Source organism: Triticum urartu, chromosome 2 (genome assembly GCF_003073215.2).
Source record: "Triticum urartu cultivar G1812 chromosome 2, Tu2.1, whole genome shotgun sequence".
Taxonomy (NCBI): Eukaryota; Viridiplantae; Streptophyta; class Magnoliopsida; order Poales; family Poaceae; genus Triticum; species Triticum urartu.
This window is the reverse complement of record NC_053023.1, coordinates 5,442,971-5,459,630: the sequence shown is the minus strand read 5'-3', so window position 1 is coordinate 5,459,630 and position 16,660 is coordinate 5,442,971. Positions and strand designations below refer to the sequence as shown.

At 45.0% G+C, this 16,660-nt stretch overlaps 3 protein-coding genes across 3 annotated transcripts; 2 read left to right on the top strand and 1 right to left on the bottom strand.

Moving 5' to 3' along the window:
* Positions 1-2,109: 2,109 nt before the first annotated feature.
* On the top strand, positions 2,110-2,959 carry LOC125540579. The gene is made up of 2 exons (XM_048704188.1): positions 2,110-2,416; positions 2,545-2,959. Exons 1-2 carry the CDS (start codon positions 2,354-2,356, stop codon positions 2,716-2,718), a joined length of 237 nt encoding a protein of 78 aa, XP_048560145.1. The 5' UTR covers positions 2,110-2,353; the 3' UTR covers positions 2,719-2,959.
* A 3,677-nt stretch (positions 2,960-6,636) lies between these two features.
* On the top strand, positions 6,637-10,302 carry LOC125534992 (pyruvate dehydrogenase E1 component subunit alpha-3, chloroplastic). Its single transcript, XM_048698052.1, has 3 exons — positions 6,637-7,073; positions 7,823-8,609; positions 9,717-10,302. Exons 1-3 carry the CDS (start codon positions 6,873-6,875, stop codon positions 9,992-9,994), a joined length of 1,266 nt encoding a protein of 421 aa, XP_048554009.1. The 5' UTR covers positions 6,637-6,872; the 3' UTR covers positions 9,995-10,302.
* Positions 10,303-11,956: 1,654 nt separating this feature from the next.
* On the bottom strand, positions 11,957-15,049 carry LOC125534991. The gene is made up of 6 exons (XM_048698051.1): positions 14,291-15,049; positions 14,001-14,175; positions 13,507-13,689; positions 13,326-13,409; positions 12,833-12,914; positions 11,957-12,743 (listed from the first exon to the last, which is right to left on the bottom strand). The coding sequence occupies exons 1-6, from the start codon at positions 14,554-14,556 to the stop codon at positions 12,301-12,303; spliced, it is 1,233 nt and encodes a 410-aa protein (XP_048554008.1). The 5' UTR covers positions 14,557-15,049; the 3' UTR covers positions 11,957-12,300.
* Between the last annotated feature and the right edge of the window lie 1,611 nt (positions 15,050-16,660).

Below are 16,660 nucleotides of genomic sequence, written 5' to 3'. Positions count from 1 at the left end.
AGTAAAAGTCATGGAATGAATTCTACATGTGCATTTCCGTCCTCTTCTTTTTCTGAAAGCTCATTTCCATCTTCTTGTCCTTAGTCAAAAGGAGTTTGATTCCGTAAATATCTATCCAGCTTTCTCTTTCTAAATTATGACTTCACTAACCTTCTCTTCTCACTCTAAGTCAGGATTTAACTAATCGTTTAGCTACTAACCTACTACAACGACTAGTGTACTTCTATATGTAATGCTTTTTATATTACAAGTGCTGAAGTGCCAACCCAAAGTGGTTCCTTTGCAATTATCATTGAGAAGTGGTTACGCGCGCTCCAAGGAAAGCCCGGTTGGACGGGTGATTAAGAGATATGTAAGAGCAACTTGAGAGTACAAACAGAGGATTAGCTGGTGGTACGGGGATGCAACTTGGGGGTGAAGGCTAGTAGGGTGACATATGTAACCAGCAACTTGCATGTGTGATTGCGCTTGTATGCTATACTAGACATCGATAATGGTGAAATGAAATAGGAGAATAGGGTAGGCGAGACAAAGATTAGGACCATGCCTTAGCCGCCGGCTGGACTACGGTCATATAAGAACTTTTGTTGCCATGTCCATTATGTCATGTGACCGAGCTCGATTATTCATTATTTATACTACACTATGTGCCACCATAGTACTTCCTCCATAAATAAATACAAGAGCATTTAAATCACTAAATAGTGATCTAAATGCTCTTATATTTCTTTACAGAGGGAGTACTATATATGTCAGGTATTACCCAGTCTCTGGTATTACCTCCACCCCAAAAAGGTTGTCTTAGATTTATCTAGATACAGATGTATTTAACACTAAAATGTGTCTAGCCATATTTAGACATATCTATGAAAAACTTTTTAAGACAGAGGGAGTATTTAAAAAAAAATCCTCAAGGAACAGAAGGAAGTCGAGGCAGGCGAATGGTTTCTCCCAAGCATCTTTTAACAGCAAAATGAGCGGTAGATGCATGGCTACTGAATGATGTAGTGTGTTTTTAGATCAATTTGAACAGTATCAGATGTGGCCGTAGTATTTACATCTTTCAAACGGTTGGGCCTCACCCCAATTAACTCGAAGCAACACGAGCAAATGCCGAGACCTCGTCGTCTTAAGCGTCAGTTGGCGAACCAGCGCACGGGGACGTCACCCGCATGGGCTGTAGCCCAGTAACCGCTTGTTTGGTGTACACTCGCTAGGCCTGTTCCCTGATTTTATTCTATTTTTCATTCGCCTTTTTTTATGGCCAGTCTACTGGCTTCGAAAAAAACCGACTGTGTTTTTGTTAATTTTTAAAACTTGGTAAAATTAGAAGTGTTCAGGGATTTTGGAAAAAGTTCATGACTGTGAAAAAAGTTATGAATTTGTAACATGTCCACAAGTTTGAAAAGTTTAGAATTTTTTCAAAAACTTTATGAATTTTCAAATAGCTCTTAAAAGTAAGAAATGTTTAATTTTGGAAAAAAAATTTAAAAAATATTTACGAATTTCAAACATTTTTTGGATTTTAAAAATGATAACTAAAATAGAAAAAGAAATGGGAAATGAAAAAACCAGAACTCTGTCGTTGGCCCAATCTTAGGTCTGGTGGGCTGGCACCTGCGCAACACACATTTCAGTTTGGTGGGCTGGTACCGGTCCTTGAACTCTGTCGTTGGCCCAATCTTAGGCACTTGTGTCCAGGAGGCAGAAGCCCAGGAGAACATTATCGCTTATTTGTTTCTCAAAAAAAAACTTATTTTTTTCTCAAAAATAAACACTATCACTTATTTTTATTTATTTTTGCGGGGACCAAAAACCACCACTTTTGGAACTTATAGAAGACATTCATGCGGACATATAGTAGTTATCCAAAAAAATCTGACATGATGTAGCCATTTGGTGAAATTTTAGCAAAATATCACACGACCAAGATATTTGTTCCTATACATCCATCCAATTTTCCTCGCCTGTCACTATATGTCGTCCATCATGAGAGAAAAAAGGGCAAAAAGTGCACAACCCAGGTATGTGTTGCAGTGTGGATAAGATGATGTACACACATAGTGCTAGAAGCACTCCGGCGGGTGAGCTACGTGGAGCCAATGGCACCAACTAATTGAGGCTCTCTCTTGGTAGCTAGAGACAAGCCAGCCATATCCCCATGAATCTCAAGCCATTGAAACAACCAGAACTCGACCGATCCGAACAATGTTCTACACTGGTTGGTTGCTATATATAGACATGATCGAATCTGCATGCAGCAACAGAGCACGCAGTGAAGTTCAGATAAGAAACACTAAGCTAGTTTAAGTGGTGATTAATCAGTTCATCACCAGCTTCTACCTATTAGCTCATGGGTTCCACGGAGGCCATCCTGTCTGCGCAGCTCGCCAGCCAATTCTTCAGCACCAACAAGGTACATGCAGCTCATAAGCTTCATGGTAATTCATGTTTGTTTTTTGACCGGAATAATTCATGTTTGTTAAGTTCTATACATTTGTGTTCTTATGTTTTTTTTCTGCTCTCTATATTTGTTTTCTGCAGTTCATGGCGAGCCCCGTACCGCAAATGCAGAAGCAATCTGATGCCAGCAGAAGACAGGCGGAGAAGAAGGAGATGAACAATGATTCTGCTGTCAAGCAACGGCAGCAACTGAAGCCACGGTTCGCCCTGGAGCTGGATGGGCTCAATTGCTTCGAGACCCTTGTCCCTCTCTGAAGCACTAGTTAGCTGAATGGGCTCCTTGATTATTATTATTTTGTGTACTACCTAGCCTACAAAAACGTCTTTTATTTTGATACAGAGGGAGTACTTTCCAACACATAGATTTTTGTCTTTGTCTCAAAAGAAAAAAACATAGATTTTTGTCTGCGAGAGGCTCATTATATGGGCGGCAGTTGTGTCTTTTATTTCACGAGTGATTATTAACTCGTAAATACATTTTTATGTTAACAGATCATGTTGTTTGTTTCAATGTTAAAGGACTCGATAATTTGTTCCCTGTGTTGATTGCATTTACGTGTGACAACATTTGTCCCAACTCATGACAACACTTACTAAAAAGAAGGGACATGCCAACACATTGCCCTACAATTTGGGCGCGCCTATGTCTCGCTTGACGCAAGACGTAAGGCAGCCTTGCTAGAGGGAGCGCGAGACAGGGCTGGCCTAGCACGCGGGAGGACGCAACCTCGTTTTTTTCTTTTTTTTCATGTTTTTATTTTCATATTCTTTTTTTCCTTTTTATACTTTTTATAATTTCAAATATATATATACATATATATATATCACAAATAACATTCTACATAAAATATTTGAAAAATGTTAATCTACCATTTGCATGTTAAATGTTTCCCATGTATACAAAAAATATACATTGTCTATAAAACAAGTGCAAAACATGATATATATACGGAAAATGTTCATGATATATACGGAAAATGTACAGTATGTATCAAAAAAGAGTACTCTTCAAAGATAAAAATTTAAAAAATGTTAATCATCTATTTCAAAAATGTTAAATGTGTATAACAAATGTTCTGATTAATAAAAATGTAGAACATTTATTAAAAATTTAACAGAAAAAATAAATTTTAAAAATGTTGAAAGTGAAAATTTTAATTACATATTTAAAAACTGTTAACTATGTGTAAAAATATTCTTTTTTAACACAGTACATTGGAAGCCCTGAAATAAATACAGGAAATGCGAGCATTAATGTTAAGTCTAGAACTTGAACTCTAGTGGGCTGAGGATACCACTGTCTTGCTCCCCGCAAAAAAAAGGATACCACTGTCCTGCTAACCACCAACCACAGGTTGGGTTCATACAAAAAAATGTTCCTGGTATATAGTGAAAATGTAAAGTCTGTATGAAAAAAGTAGTCAACAAACACAAAAATTTGGAAAATTGTTAATAAACTATCTAAAAAATGTTAAACGTGTGCAAAAAATATTCCTGGCATATATGAAAAATATAGACAGTGTATAAAAACTTCTGAACATAAAAACAAAAAATTGAAAAAAAAATTGTCATGTATAAAAATATTATTCACATATTTCACGAATACTAAACACGTATTAAAAAAATTTCTTAATATATCAAAAATATAAAATTTGTATGAAAAATATAGTTATCAAACATAAGATTTATAAAAATGATAATCATGAATTTGAAAAATATTAACATGTATAAAAATTATTCTTGATGTATATGTAAAATGTACAAAAGTTTATGAAAAGTGTAGACATGTGTTGAATAAGAAAATAAATTGAAAAGAAAAGCGGTGAGAATCAAAGAAAGGGAAGAAAGAAACAAAAAACACCTTAGAAATGAAGAAAAAGAAAGAAGAAAAAAAAAACGTCAAAACCCATGAGGAAACAAGAAAAACAAAAAAAACTGAAGAAAATGATGTAAATTGATGAAAGATAGAAAAGAAACAAAAAAGGAAAAGAAAGAAAGAAAAGAAAAAATAGAGAAAGGAACAAAAACAAAAGAAAAAAAAGAAAGAAAACCAGTAAAAATCGGAATAAAATGAAGATGGCGGCGAAAAGGAAAATGAAAAACAAAAAAACAAAGAATCCTGTGAAGAAAAAAAACTGAAGTATAACGAAGGAAACTGAGGAAAAAAAGAAAACAAAAAAAACGAACAAAAGCATCGGCAAGCAAGACTAAATGGACGACTAGCAGGGAATGAACACGACTGGACACGCATCAATGAACAAGACTGATCCAAAAAAAGATAAAAACCTTAGAAAGGAAGTCAATGAATGACAATGAGCACGCCCACTTGGCCGGTCCATACGCGTGCGCTTGTTGGGGCGCTTCAGGCGAGTCGGAAGCTACTTTCGCGTGAAGCAAGACATAGCTCTCGCGATATAATTTGTGTGCTTTTGCCAAGGCGACTTTTTCAGTTGAACCGGTTTTCAGATTCCTTTATTATCCGATATCCTTTTTTATATGATGACCCTATCTAGCATGTGTTTTTCAGAGTCTGACATGTGCGATAACTAACACATTTCTTCGTCCTTATCTGATCCACATGTGGCGCCATCGGGGATCGAGGTGAACAGGGGGACCGCCGAAGCTGGATCTGGGCGCACAATGCCGCTGTCGGAGGGTCGTAGGGTGGCCCGATCTACATGTGGCACTATCGTGGAAGGTATTGGAGATGCACTATCACACCTTCGGTGCCACTGGGGAAGGAGAGGGGGGAGGAGAGGCGCCTAGTGAGGCTTTGTGGGGAAAGAGAAAGTTGGTTCACAAGCGATGTAGCTGCAACACTTTGGCCTGCAAAGCGAGCGACAGAGAGGGGAGGGGAGGCTACGGTCAGATCGGGGTCTAGCATCCGGGCTTATACAAGGCCCAAAAAACTTTCCGAGATGGGATATAGGTTACTGCAGCCCCGGAAAAAACGTCACAAATACATCCCTATGCGAGAGGACCATACTATAGCACTGCCTAAGATAGTTTCTATGAAGGGTCTACTTTCCGGTGTGCCCTAGAATACCTACCTTGCCAATATAGGCTTCACTCTGAGCTATCCGAGAATGAGGTCTAAGATAATCCGCCTCATATGGTTTTTTTTTCATGATGGACCTTGTTGGCACACCTTGAAAGCTTTATATGATATAGCTCTTTTTGTGTAGTAGTGAGATGGAGATGATTTAGCTCTTGAGGTTCTCTGCAAATTCGACTGAATTTTTCAACAAAACTCAAAACAATTCTAAGCAAATCATAAATATCCTGGTGACTATTTGATAAAAGTTTTATATCATTTGGATGACAAGCCCAGGAGAATCACCCTTTTGGAATTGTATACTAAATTTGATTCAATTTCAAGTCAGCATATCTATGTCGTAAGTACCCATCCTCTCAATATTGATATCCGACGGGCTGAGGTTTGACTATGAGTCTGGTGCGTATCATTATCATAAAAGTTATGATTTCTCATAAAAACCTCCAAAGGTACATAGACACAAATTCATTGAAAGTCGTGGCTTCATAAAATCCAGTTATAAATCAAACTTCTTGTTCTCCTCATTCGCTCTCCAGCGAGCCATCAAAAGACACCAGGTGTGTGAGAACTTTGATACCATCTTTGTGACTTCACAGTATGGCTGTGGTCCCCATCTATGTCGTGAGCTGAACTATTTAGCCGCCTCCCAAATTAGCCTCGGTCATTGCATGCCGAGGTAGTTTTCGAAACATGGTAACACCCTATTTAGTTTGCCATCAAACCAAACGTGGTAAGAAGTTCCAATAGCATAAGAGATGCATCATACCAGCTGGAGTGAGAAAAGAACAGTCCAACACATTCGGAACCTATGATGTCGACTTCTTGTCTACGCAAAATTCCTGCCTCCAAGACATGGTAAATGTCGACAAGTAAAGGCCCCACCATAACGTAGAACAAATATGTAGAAACCGTATAAAACCAAGCATATCAATTATAAATCTCTTGCTGTATTTTGCATGTACACTATATAAAATCTCTTGCTTGTTGGTTGCTTGGTGCAACAAGAATTTTGCTCCTAGAGACGACCATTGGGCTCTGTTTTCTTGGTGGTGTAGTTGGGGTTGGACACTTGGAAGAACAAGAAAATCAATCAATCTGTCACTCACCGCCGCCAGCGTTGCATCGCATCGTGGGCTCGTGGCCTAGGCGGACCCTCCCAAGCCCCCCAAACCCTCTCTCCATCCGTCTTCCTCGTGCTCTCCGCCCCTCCTCTTCTCCCCTCCCATCCCCACCTCTCTTTATACACGCCCCCGCCCCGAGCTCTCCTCCCCCATTCCGCCGCATTGCGCCAAGCACACGGGCAGACCGGAACCAGGCAGGGGACAGCCGGCAGCAGATCGTCGAGACAGAGGAGATGGCGGCCGCGTCCTTCACCGCCGCCAAGTTCTTGGCGCCGGTGGCCGCGAGATCCGGCGGTGACAGGGCGCGGCCCTCCCCCGCGCCGTCCGCGTTCGCCGTGCGCCCGCTCCGCCGCGGGCCCGCGCGCCGCCTCGGCTCCGTGATGGCCGTCTCCTCCGACGTGCTCAAGGCCGCGCCCGCCGCCACCGCGTATCCGGTGAGAATTCGCATCTCTCATCTATTCACCTCCCCAGAGCGAGTGTAAAAAAGCGATCTTGCAGCCCCGAGTGTAAAAATTGGATCTTGGCTTGGGCCGCGTTTACTGCTTTACGATTGGATCCCGGTAGCTGCCGTCTTTAGATTCGTCGAGTGTTCTAGATTTACTTACTGCATGACTTAGTTCTAGATAGATTGGTTCAGATTAGCTCGCATAATTTTCATCCCCAAAGGTTGGACAGTAAGTAATTCGACTACCCAGATGCTAGTCAGTAGCCTACTGAATCTTGTATTGAGAATTCTCTTGTAATCTGAGCACATCCCACGCTTGAAAAGTTCACTTTAGGATTTGCAAGTGCTGCAAAAGTTCTCTGTCTACTGATCCTCTCATGTCAACCTTGTTTTTAGTTAAAAACTGGTACTCGTTAGCAAATTAAAATGTACTGTATCATATAATTTCAGAATTGGAGTACTGTTTAGTTCTTAGATCTAGCTTCCAGTGTGGTAACTGCAGTGAGCCAGTGATGCTTGTATATGAAAAGTTCAGAACCTGAGGTTATCAATTCTTAAATCTTGGAGACTTTTTCATGTTCTGCTTCTCTGTTTCCTTAATTTGAAGTGTACCGCTTTATGCAGGCAGTGACCCGGGAAGAGGCATTGTACCTTTGGTTCTCAATTGTTAAATCTTTGAAATTTTCAGTGTCCAGGCTCTCTGTTTTCCTAATTCAAAGTGTCTCACTGTATATGCAGGCTGTCACACGCGAAGAGGCATTGGAGCTGTACGAGGACATGATCCTTGGCCGTAACTTCGAGGACATGTGCGCACAAATGTACTACCGTGGCAAGATGTTTGGTTTCGTCCATCTTTACAACGGGCAGGAGGCCGTCTCCACCGGCTTCATCAAGCAGCTGAACCAACCCGACTGTGTCGTCAGCACGTACCGTGACCACGTCCACGCGCTGTCCAAGGGTGTCCCGGCCCGTGCAGTCATGGCCGAGCTCTTTGGCAAGGCCACTGGCTGCTGCCGCGGACAGGGTGGTTCCATGCACATGTTCTCTGAACCCCACAACCTCCTTGGAGGTTTTGCCTTCATTGGAGAGGGCATCCCTGTCGCCACTGGCGCCGCCTTTGCCGCTAAGTACCGCCATGAGGTGCTCAAGCAGTCTAGCCCTGACGGGCTTGATGTCACGCTTGCATTCTTTGGGGACGGTACCTGTAACAACGGCCAGTTCTTTGAGTGCCTGAACATGGCTCAGCTGTGGAAGCTTCCGATTATTTTTGTTGTGGAGAACAACCTATGGGCAATCGGGATGTCGCACCTGAGGTCTACTTCAGATCCCGAGATCTGGAAGAAGGGCCCGGCATTCGGAATGCCTGGGGTACACGTCGATGGGATGGACGTCCTGAAGGTCAGGGAGGTGGCTAAGGAGGCAATTGACAGGGCAAGGAGAGGTGAAGGACCAACTCTAGTGGAGTGTGAAACTTACCGGTTCAGAGGCCACTCTCTTGCTGATCCAGATGAACTCAGGAGGCCTGGTAAGGATTACCTTTCTGGTTAATTTTTACTTCACTTTTATTCTAAGTAGTGGCACTGCTGGCATGAAATGACTGATTGACTGCTGGTGCCTAGGCTAACTGCGGAAATAGAAAATGCAAGAAAACCATTTTATTCATGAAGTTTACGGATCTGTTTAGATTGGTTGCCTAGTGACTGAACTGAAGTACTATATATACTAGTAGTACTAAATTTCTTGAGTACAACACCACATACAATATTGCTCATGCAAGTTGTGCCATCCTGTTTGGTGGCATCATAAACATGAGAGCTACATAGGAAGTAAACTTTATGGTGCCAATTGAAATATTGAGCGAAATATTTCCTTTGTTCTTATCATCATCCCAGTCATCTTATCTGACATGTCACCATCCTGATAGGTATGACTAGATTGTCTCATAGTAACTGCATAGAGTATTCAGCACCACTTGTTTTCTTTAAATAAACCTGAATACAGACAGCAAAATCCTCATATGTCAACCTTCTAGTAATAAGCAAATGCCATTCCGTTTCTTTTGCTTATGGGATGTGCTTTAATGAACCTGATACTAGGTATTACCGGTTGTTGACTCATAGGATCTTATATTAGTACTTAAATTGACCCACCTCGTGTTTCCATATCTAGTTTGTAAACATTAACAACTTTACAGTTACATACAACCAATCATAATATTTTGTTCCAGGATGTTTCCCTTTTTATGCAGTTATTCTTAAATCACGTTTGCTCTGTTCATAACTGTTTCAGATAGATTTTCGGTCATAAAGGTGGAAATATGAATTAGTTCGCTAAGTTTGGATCTTACATGACCTAGACCATATACTTGTTTTCGTCTTCAACCTGATTACTATATTTTTCATGGTCTATGTATCTAACATGGAAACAACCACTCTTTTAATCTTGATTTGTGACTATTTTGTACTCTGCATTTCAGTGTATGTCTGCATCTGTACTCTCTTCTCTACTGGATTGTATTACTTCTGACGGCATACTTGATTATCAGCTCCTGCATTGTCAGGCTGCACATACGTCCTCTTTTCTTTGCTAATGTTTGTGCTCTGACTAAATCATCTGATGACCTCGTGCACAGATGAGAAATCTCACTACGCTGCAAGGGACCCCATCACATCCTTGAAGAAGTACATCATCGAGCAGAACCTCGCGTCTGAAGCGGAGCTGAAGAGCATCGAGAAGAAGATTGACGACGTCGTCGAAGAGGCTGTGGAGTTTGCCGACGCGAGCCCGCTGCCCCCACGGAGCCAGCTGCTGGAGAACGTGTTTGCCGATCCCAAGGGCTTCGGCATCGGCCCTGACGGCAAGTACAGGTGCGAGGACCCCAAGTTCACTCAAGGCACGGCGCAAGTCTAAGGACCTCCACCGCAGAAGCAGCTTGTTTACGCCTTGTTTCTCATGTACTACCTCTCTAGCTACCCTCAGCCCCTAGTTTTGTCGAACCCGCTGTCGATTTCTTGTGTTGTTAGAGGTCATATATCACTGTAATTCATTGCTCGCTGTGCTACTGCGCGGCGTCTGATGCCCCCAGTTTTTTTTACCCAAGAAATGTTCCCCAGTTCAGTTGTTGTTCTACAGTAACTCAACATCTATCTGGTTTGTAGTAATTGGTACAGATATTGGAAGAGATGTGAAACATAATAGTATCTGTTGAAACTGCTCTACTGGGTTTGTTTGGGAGATTCCTTTCCTCTGTTGAGCCTCAGCTCATAGCACAAGGCCACACACCCTTCTCACATGCCAGATGATCTACACACACAAATAGGTATCAAACACAACATTGAAAATTCTGTTATATGTGCTGAATTTGTTATCTTTCTTGTCCAAGACCCTAGATCATGTTGCGGCATCATGATCGCTCGTGGTCATGGTAACAAGAGGGACTGACGTCGCCCTCACTGCACGCGACCTAATGCTGCTCAGGAATTGTAATTCGAACTGTACTATTTACTTGAGTCCTGATTGGAATGAAAGTTTGGCGCCTTGAGCGCCTTCCCCCTTTTCTTAAAAAAAAATGCTGCCCCTCTCGACGTCGCCCCATCGCACGTGCCCTAACGCCGCTCCTCCCCTTGTGCCTGAAAGAGAAAATACCCAACTGATTGTGCACTTGAAACAGCTAGAAAGGTAACCGGGTCCTGTCATCGTCCAACATGCCATTAGGGTGCGCAAATACCCCTAACTGATCTTCGCCATGCCATCAACATGGCGCCTAACACTCCCCCTCTTTCGGGTTGCACCCCCCCCCCCCTTCGGTTTCGGAAAGGGCCCATCGCCTTCCTTGGTTCCTTGGAGAAGACTACTTCGTGCGAGATGAGAACGGAAACGCGGATTGACTTGTCGGGGAAACCAGTTCTTAGCATTGATTTGTGAGTGAGGGATAAGATGGTAAGAATCATGGTGTGTCAAGCAACGTTTATTCCCTGACTAGCATGGCACCACCACTGCTTTGGGAAAGGGAAAAGGATGGGCCAGCAAGCAGTTGGGAGAAAGTGGAAAGGAAACAAGGAGAGCACGGCAAGTACTATTCTCTCCCTCTTTCCTTTATCTTGGTCACATGTGTCATATTGATCTGGTGGTGGTGATGTTTTTGGAGAATGTTTAATTTTTGTTATTTCTCGTGTTGCTTGTACTGCCACGACAAACGATGAATAGATTAGAAGTGTTTCCCGCATTTTTTCCCCTCTTGTAAATAGGTTTGCCATGGGAAGTTGTTTTGTGGAATGTAATTTTTCCTGGGTTTCGTAATATATTATTATGACCGGAATTAGCGGTCAGAGTTGTATGTTGAAGAACATTTTAGTCTGCCTGAAGGAGTCATTTAACATGTGTTATGTTGATGGGGAAAATTATCTCACCTAAGGTGCTGAATGCTAACAGTGGAGTCGTCAACATTTGGAGAAATTTTGAGAAAACATTGCAAATATGTCAGGGAGGCGACCACATATGATGCGTTAAATTCAAAGATCAAATTCAGTCATCGCTTTGGTCGTATGAGAACATTGGAATTTGGTGGCACGAAAACATTTGAAATTGCTTTCTCTTAGATTCCAAAAGCAGCAGAGTTCAAAGTTGAAACTTGGCAGGTTCATATAGCATCACCTAACCTAAGTATGACATTTTTCCGACATTTTGACCGAAAATGCTAGTCTGAAACAAGAAAGTTGAAGATTGACAATCCAACCGGACACAGATGTCTCTGAAGAATATTCAACAGGAAAGGCCAATCAACATGTCAACACCAACCATAGGTAAATCAACACATGCGTATGCATACATGTCACCAGCGAGCAAAGCAAGAAAGAAATTCTTGTTAGCAACTAACCAACAAAAAGCACTATATTTTTATAGCACCTCCAAAATATGAGCCTTATTCATTGCAGTACATCATCATAATGATGATGGCCATGTCTCAGCATCCAATACAATTCAGTCTCATTATCATCATGGTTCTATATCCTAATCAGCTCTAAGCTTCACAGACTGCAGCTACAGCAGTATGTACACAAAAGCCTGCTTACAGACGCTTTCTAGCATGAGCAAACGCCGTCCTCGTCCTCATCTGCAAGCGCGAGCGTCTCAGGACCGAAAACAATTATGCCAGATAGCGTCGCTCGGTTGTGCATCGGAACAAATGCGCGTCATGGATCGTCGATGTTTGGTTCCTATCTTCTTCCTGGTCCTGCAAACCTTCTCGCCGTTCCGAATACGAGGGCTTTGGTCAGTAGCCCCTTGTCGAAGGTGCAAGCCAGGGCGACCACGCTGCCTATCACGAAGACTTTGGGTAGGTTGCCCGTCCAGTGCTTTGGCTTCTCGGCTTGGGCGTTGTTGCTGGTCGAACCGGCCTCGGTGTTGTTTTCTGAAGCGGTGAGCTCGTCGGCGACAAACTTTGTGTTGGCGTGTGCCATCGCAGCGCATTTCGAGATGGGCTCCCCGGCGGCCCTCGCGGTCTGGTATGCCCGCAGGCCAGGCTCTATCCGTTTGACGCAGCCCCACATACCCTGCTGCACGCCGAGCTTCGCGATGCTCCATGGGATACCCATGTCTTCGTGATGAAACAGGAGCACCTCGCATGCCGTCATCGCACCATCACCATTTCTTGATTCAACTGATAAAAATGGAACAGGTGTAAATTCATTGGCCTAGCAAAATCAGCTAGTGATGAGGAACCTGCGATGGAAGGAACTGGAATAATACCTGGACGGATGCACCAGCTAGAGTAGTACAGGTCCACGCGGCGAGGTTTGCTGCTCCTTGGAACAGAGGGACGAGGTACACTCTGAAAAAAATGCAGGAAGACATTTAATGATCTGTTTGGCTAAATAAAGCAATACTTGCTCTGAAAAAAATGCAGTAAGACATTTAGTGATCTGTTTTGCCTAAATGTATGGCATCTAAACTAGAGATAGCCTATATGTATGTATGTGAGAAACTACAGATATAGAAAGAAGAGTATGCTTGGCACAGATAGATATAGAATGCAGTGCATCTTATAATCAAACACAGAGAAAGCGGCAATAAATCTTTTTTCCAAATTTGCAAATGAGAAGATGGAACAAACAGCAACAGTGCCCAACTCAAATCCATTACGCAAAGGAACTCTAAACATGGCTGTAAAAGCAATCGCATGAACGTGTATCCCAATAACAGCTTTCTAACAGATATAAAGCTATACCACTTCATCACACACCTTGGTAACGCAGTAGTAGGTCTTTCCAGATGCCCATATCCTGCGACCGATAACATACTCCCTGTCGCTGCAGAAGAATGGAAACTGCAAAGGCAAGGCAAGCAGTGTAAGCAAAAGATACATGGTTTGCCATGAATTCCGCAAGGGCTGCCAGGGAGGGATATCACGCAGATAAGCTCACCTTCCTGACCCAGCGGACAACCATCGTTCCGGTCTTTGTGCACTCCTCCAGCGTCTCGTGCTCAAGAAGCATATCGTCCCAGGTGTTGCTGATCCGGAAGTCATCGTCCCAGAAGAAATCCCTGACAACATCCGGCGACGCGTCTTCGAAGATAGTGCTACTGCGGTACTGCGGCGGGCCGTTCTGGAATGAAACAGAGGGTGCAAACATTTAACTCATGAGCTCTAGGATAGTTGTATCTTCTATGTCTAAACACTGAATTACTGAATCGAAATTCGTTACAACTAATCTCACAAATCTACAACAACTGACTGTCATCAATCCAAAAACAGTAGTGCAATAATTGACACAATTTTGACAAGTTGATACACCTATATATGTTGTTAAATTCTAAGGCTATGTATGAATCAACTTTGAAAGAGTTGACAGACAAAATTCTTGGGTTCTACAGTTGCTGCTCAACTAAAAAGCTCTGGGAAGGCTTCATATCATACCTGGGGTTCTCTTTTCCAGGCCTGGTATCGGAATGTCGGGAGCGTGCGGTCCATCATGTGCGTCCAGGCGGGGCCGCCGTCCTTCTCCTCGACTACCCTGCGGAGGTGCATCAGGTCCGGGGTGCTGACCGCCAATTCTTCCTCCTCCACCGGCGCCAGCGAGGCCGCCTTAGCTCTATATACCCACACAAATTAGATAGAATTCAGTAAAGGGACTGAATCAATCAGAAGCCCCAAATCCAATTGGGGGCAGGAGGATATGTTTCTTGAAACACAGAGTAATTCCTCACCTAGGTACGACGGCCAAGTGGTCGGCAACAGTGGTCTGCGGGGCAGGGGCCTGCTGCGCCGCCGCTGCCGCCGGCACCGGCTGCTGTTGGTGCCCGGCGACGTCGACGACTGCGGCGGCCCAGCGCGGGCGCCAGGCCCAGCCGATGAGCAGGCCCACGAGGGCGGCGAGCCAGAGCGGCGCGGCGAGGGTGGCCAGCTCCCGCGCCACCCCGGCCAGCGTGGGCTCCCGGAAGATCTCCGCCAGCATGTCCGCCAGCACCGACATCTTGTTGTCGCACCTCCGCAAGATAGAGCCTTGAAGAGCAGGGAGGGAGAAGGAGACGCCTGGGTGTGTGGATCGGACGGACGGACGGACGGGCGCACCAGAAGAAGAAGAAACCTTTGTGGGTGGTGCGTGGAGAGGGCAGGGCCGCCCCCTGGTTGGAGCGGCGAGGGCCTAGTAGAAACCGCGCGCTGCGCACACCACACACAGCAGCGGGAGGGAGGTGGCCGGCGGAAGAATCCAAATCGGGGCGGGGTGGGGAGGGGAGAAGAGAGGGTTGTGGGCGCAGGCGCAGGCGAGGAATGTGTGGCGCGCGGGAGATGCGTGCGGTGCGGTGCGGTGCGGTGCGCGCTGGGGATAAGGCCAGGAGGCCGTTGGGAGGAAAGGAGATAGATTTAGCAGGCAGCAGAGTCCAGCCGATGCAAGGCAGCAGCAGGAATTGGACGGACGGACGGACGGTCGGAGGAAGGGGACAAGCGCCGCAGCGAGCAGCAAAGGGGAATTTTGATTGGTGGATGGGGATCACGGGGGGACGGGAGCCATTGATATACTGCTGGGGACGATGGGATGGAGGACGGATTGGGGAACGGAGGTGGTTGGATTCTTCCTCCGTCCAGTCCACTACAGGGCCGGGTCGTCGTCCGCGATGGGCCGGGCTTCTTTTCCTTTTTCTTTTTCTTTATGCTTGTGCGTGTGACGGCGTACACAGTCTCGCTCGCTCGGGTCTGGTCGGGTCGGGGGGTGGACGGTGGTGGGAGGAAGGAGCTGAGCGAGCGGCGCGGTGGACCGGACCGGTTCACACCTCGGCCACGCGCGGACCGGGCCACCTCGGAGCCGGGAGCACGAGGAACCCATTCTCTTCTGCATTAACCAACGTGCAGTGCAGGTCTCTCCTCCTTTTTTTTCTCTTCCCTCCCTACTACTACTTGGCACTATCATCAATCAATCGGCAGTAACCTACGACCCGCGACCTACCACCACCGAGAGAGAGAGCTCACTCCGTCCGACCACAATGCGTTGCGTGCCCGTAACAATAATCTGCTATGTGAGCGACTTCGATCGTACTCCCTCTATAAAGAAATATAAGAGCGTGTACATCGCTACCATGGCGCGTACCCAAACTTGCTGCCTACCACGCCCGTACGGATCGAAAGCCCGCCGCTCCCTCTCCCGAAACCCTGACCGCCGCCGGCCGGTTCCGTGCCCTCTCTAGCGGCACTGGGAGGGGATCAAGACCTCAACTCAACGTTGCGACGATGTGTCTATATATCCGAAGGAGGCGATACGTATCACACTTGTTGTGTTGTGCGGTACTGTCGTCTCGCTTTTTATTTTGCCCTACAACGACGATAACCTACATGCAATGCATAGGAGATGCAGTCGGCCGTCTGCTTGTCTTGGAGTGGTGGATCTGACCATGTCTTCGTGTTATACGGGTGGTCCCTTCATATGCGACTTTTGTTGACTATATGATGGTGTGTCGGGAGTTTGGAAGCGGCGTCGAGCTTGGCTCACGACGCACCGTCGACGAGCACATGAGGAAGGCGTCGTTGATGTCGTAGGGATAGGCGCACAATTTTTAATTTTTATACTCACTCTATTCCATATTGCAGTGCGCCCGTGCTTTCCGAGATCTAACTTTGATCTAAAATTTAACCAACGAGACCAACTGCGGTGAGAGCAAAAATTGTACCATTGAATTCGTGTTTCCATTGAATTCGTATCAAAATACGAATTTAGTGGTATAATTTTTGCTCCTGTCGCAAGCCTTATATTAGGAGGAAAAAAATGTTTTACGAACTGATATTGAAGTTCTTTTTTAAGACAAACGAACTGAGATTTAAAGTGCGCAGATGCTGGTGAGGCAGAGGTGCCCACGGCCCACCGACCGGGCAGGCAGAAGAAAAGTGGGACGTACGGATCCTGCCGTCGAGGCGGACGTGGAGCGATGTGCTCCGTCCGGTCCAGGGGGTGATACGTACGGTGCGAGCGCAATGTTTGACCCTACGTACAGGAGCTGGCCGGCCGGCCACGCGGTCCACGCGGCGCCGAATCCAGCCGCACGTTCGACTCGACGGAGGTGAACAAAATTATTTTTTAATTTGCC

What these genes read in the sequence shown, in the direction of transcription:
- LOC125540579 (XM_048704188.1), top strand. Translation starts at nt 2,354, where the DNA reads ATGGGTTCCACGGAGGCCATCCTGTCTGCGCAGCTCGCCAGCCAATTC. An exon ending in AATTCTTCAGCACCAACAAG is followed by an intron (nt 2,417 to 2,544) that starts GTACATGCAGCT and finishes TGTTTTCTGCAG; the next exon opens with TTCATGGCGAGCCCCGTACC.
- LOC125534992 (XM_048698052.1), top strand. Translation starts at nt 6,873, where the DNA reads ATGGCGGCCGCGTCCTTCACCGCCGCCAAGTTCTTGGCGCCGGTGGCC. An exon ending in CCGCCGCCACCGCGTATCCG is followed by an intron (nt 7,074 to 7,822) that starts GTGAGAATTCGC and finishes CTGTATATGCAG; the next exon opens with GCTGTCACACGCGAAGAGGC. An exon ending in AGATGAACTCAGGAGGCCTG is followed by an intron (nt 8,610 to 9,716) that starts GTAAGGATTACC and finishes CCTCGTGCACAG; the next exon opens with ATGAGAAATCTCACTACGCT.
- LOC125534991 (XM_048698051.1), bottom strand. Translation starts at nt 14,556, where the DNA reads ATGTCGGTGCTGGCGGACATGCTGGCGGAGATCTTCCGGGAGCCCACG. An exon ending in CACTTGGCCGTCGTACCTAG is followed by an intron (nt 14,176 to 14,290) that starts GTGAGGAATTAC and finishes GTGGGTATATAG; the next exon opens with AGCTAAGGCGGCCTCGCTGG. An exon ending in CCTGGAAAAGAGAACCCCAG is followed by an intron (nt 13,690 to 14,000) that starts GTATGATATGAA and finishes GTTTCATTCCAG; the next exon opens with AACGGCCCGCCGCAGTACCG.